Source organism: Ostrinia furnacalis, unplaced genomic scaffold, assembly GCF_004193835.3.
Source record: "Ostrinia furnacalis isolate ACB-3 unplaced genomic scaffold, ASM419383v2 OfSCF2378, whole genome shotgun sequence".
NCBI lineage: Eukaryota > Metazoa > Arthropoda > Insecta > Lepidoptera > Crambidae > Ostrinia > Ostrinia furnacalis.
Genome location: NW_021132617.1, coordinates 132873 through 136477, shown reverse-complemented (window position 1 = coordinate 136477; position 3605 = coordinate 132873). Strand labels below are relative to the sequence as shown.

The window sequence follows — 3605 nt, the reverse complement described above, 5'->3', positions numbered from 1 at the left end:
GGAACTTACTTCGTATGCAAATGTAGGTAGTAAATATTAAAATAGACTTATTGATTTTATTTAGGTCGATAAAGGGAGTAAACTGAAAATAATAATATCACAACTCTTAGGATCTTTTTACAAAAAATAAACACGTCCTTTGTTCTTTATTACAGTCATACCTGTGTAGGAAATATTAAATGTCTGAAATATTTTGAATTCTTCGAATGACTACTTAAGATGTCTTCGTACTACTCAAATTGCAATTAAAGCCTCCAAATTCAAAATTCCCCTATAAAACCAGTAAAGATTCAGATATTATTGTGATCGAGTTTATAATATGTTTCGGAGGATCTGGATTTCATTAATGTAAATATCAACGTATTTTACAGATAAAGATACGATAAACAGTGGTGCGACATTTATCCGCCGGGTTTGACTTGCCTTTATGAGAAATTCTTGACTCGGACACTTATGAGATAACTGGAAGGAGATAACGCTGATGTGGATTCTTAATACGTTTGATTTATTCAAAGTGTTCCGAAATCGATATGGCATTATAATTACACGATACAAGCTCTAATAAACGCTTTTCAATCAGGCTGCAAAAGACAGTACAAAAAAGATTGGCACGTACCTATTTTTGTTGTTACAAAGTATGCAGTGGTCAGTTATAAAAACTAGGCACGCGTTAGCCACCCCCCGCCCGTGCCACGCTGCCCTAACCACTACGCCAGGTACGGACCCGCACGTACAAGGGGAAGGGATGATCGAAAATAATAGGGGAAGAGAATTTTAAAATTTATATTTTTTGCAGCCGGCGCAGGTGATATAACGTGTGCGCGCGCGCCGCCGCCTCACTTGTGCGTGAACCGCCGGTGCCGCCGTCCGCGACCCGTAAGCTCCCGCGAAGCCTCGCACGCGCCAGTGCCGCACCGCTCGCCGCGCGAACCGGTCGTGCGTCATCCCATACACCGCGACCGCGTAAACACGAAACATGTTGCAAGAAATACAACTCGTTCAAGGTCAGACGAACTACGTCGTCGTCTCCTCCGGCTATCCCTCCGCTACCGTAACCAAATCGATGGAGAAGAGGACTGTGCCGATCGCACCTGCTCCTGAAAAGAATTACGTGACACACGACACACCGCCGAACCTGCAGTACAGGAAAAAGGTCCACTTCAGAACCAACCCCTACACCGGACCTCAGGCCGCATCGATCGCGAGGCGCAACGCTCGCGAGCGTAATCGTGTGAAGCAAGTTAACGATGGTTTTAACGCTCTACGCCGTCACCTGCCCGCTTCTGTGGTCGCCGCCCTCTCAGGCGGCGCCAGACGTGGCTCGGGGAAAAAGCTCAGCAAGGTCGACACTTTGAGAATGGTGGTTGAGTACATCAGATATCTCCAGCAATTATTGGAAGAGAGCGATGCAGCTTTGGGCATTACGCGTGACCAGGAAAATAGAGAAAACATCCCCGCCGGTAACACATCGCAAGCTATGACCTCAATGGATATGGACGATGGTTTTTTCTACAATAGCAGTTCTCCCTGTTCTGAGAAGCCAGATTCTCCGGCGCCCTCGGAGTGTTCTTCAGGAGTGTCTTCAGCCTACTCAACAGTCGACCGGTACGAGGTCAACAACCAACAAAACCTCGGGCCGATGGATGAGGACGAGCTTTTAGATGTCATTTCGTGGTGGCAGCAGAAATAACAATAATGTAAGTAATAAATAATTTTTATTTTATTATCCTCATAAAAAATGTTCCAGTTTTTTCCGCTCTGGCTTTTCCACTCCATTTTTTTTGTTTTATTTTTTTTCTGTGACTGGAACGTTCTGATAAGAAAATATTATAGGTATCTTTTGTGCTCTTTCTTTCTTTAAGGTTGATGGAGAAAATCACCTTTCCTTTGTCAAGGCTGTTTACTAATAATTATTTTCTTTTGTCCACAGGTATGGCAGCTTTGACAAGTTGTTTCAAATGGACGAGTCCCTCCGATAAATTGTGCATTATGTATTTGTCCTGCATTTACTGCCAATAAGTACGAAAAGACTCTTGTAAATCTAGTCAAACCAGTAGTGCCTTAAAATAGTTTCTAAGTAATCGAAAGTGGTTGGATCGATATGACAACTCGGTTTGGTGTTACGATTATGTATACTACCGATTGTAGAGCGTAATATTGTTACCTGTAAGACAAGCCTTTTGAGGCTTTGTAATAAATGCATTTGTATTATATAGTTAAATAAAACTTAGTCATAATGGCAGTCAATATTTGTAAATAGTTTTAGATTGTAAGACGTCGCTGAGACAAGAAAATAAATCACCTATTTATTTATAAAAACACATTTTATTTTCCTGCTTTTATAATTTAACTGCTGTACTCAGAAGTTGGCAGTTAAATACTACACTGTGCAACAAAGTAATGTGGTAATTCGCTAGTAGGTACACTTTAACATGCATGCAAATTATTAATGACTGAAGTACTTAGTAAGGTTTCATAATTATGTTTATATTATGGACTTGGTACCTATGTAATTCAATTCAGTAGAAGTAAAACTAAACTTCTTTATACACTAAATTACATTCTCATACACTATAGATTCAAATATTATTATTTAAATACTTCTTTATTAGGATTTTAATGAAGTCATTTCTACTGATTAAAATAAAGCTTTTATCCTTTTTAAATACCTTTTTATTGAATATGTTTTTAAACAAGTAGTGGAAGCTGCACCGAGACATTTTGAATCTGAAGTAAAATGAGGTTAGATTGTAGAAAACCATATTTTCAGAAGAAATAATGAACTTTATAAGTGGTTGATGCAAAAATCTATTTTTCATTTAAAAAATTCAGCTAAAGAATAGGTTCTCATAAGTTAAGATCAACACGATAAAAAAATGCAAACTATAATTAGATTCTAACATCTAATCTCATCAATACAAATTCATAGTTTTAATCCTTTAAGAAAGTAATATAAACTTTACCAAATACATAAAATATTTTGTTACATCTTCGCGAGCATGAAGCACGCACTAGCTTGAAACAGCGCAAAAACGGACTAAATGACGACATTTATCAGACGTTTAGAGGAACACACTGGGTCGCTGAGCGATCGGAATAAGTAAGTAAATATTCATACATAAAAATAGCATTTTACTCCTTGATGAAGCATGGAAATAGAACTTATGAGAAAAAGTTCGAATTCTTGTGCACTGCAGTCTTATAGGACAAAAGGTTTTACAGCTTTTTTTCTATCACAAACTCACCTTTAACTTTTTGCCCATAAAACAACGGAGACGGCAATTTTATTGCCAAATAACTTAAGAATTTTGTCAATCCTGTTATTATTACCCTTTCGGTAATAAATCATCGTTGCCCAGATGTAGGGAATTAGCGTTGTCCGATACGATCGCGAAGAAACGTTTCCCAAAAATAATAAAAAAAATACCTCACACGGGGCCAGTCAGCCATTATTATATGACACGAGGATGAGGGCAGATTCTATTAATTTATAACCAATGTGGGTGGATATACTGACATTATTTTCTTATGGGTCGCGGGACATGACCACGAATAACAGTAATTTTGTGTTGTTTTTATTAAGACGTTGGTTAGCTGAATTAGTG

General features: G+C 38.3%; 1 protein-coding gene across 1 annotated transcript; it reads left to right on the top strand.

Moving 5' to 3' along the window:
* The first annotated feature begins 822 nt into the window (after positions 1 to 822).
* sc (achaete-scute-like protein ASH2) lies at positions 823 to 2314 on the top strand. The gene is made up of 2 exons (XM_028308051.1): positions 823 to 1697; positions 1931 to 2314. The coding sequence occupies exon 1, from the start codon at positions 977 to 979 to the stop codon at positions 1688 to 1690; it is 714 nt and encodes a 237-aa protein (XP_028163852.1). The 5' UTR covers positions 823 to 976; the 3' UTR covers positions 1691 to 1697; positions 1931 to 2314.
* The last annotated feature ends 1291 nt before the right edge of the window (positions 2315 to 3605 follow it).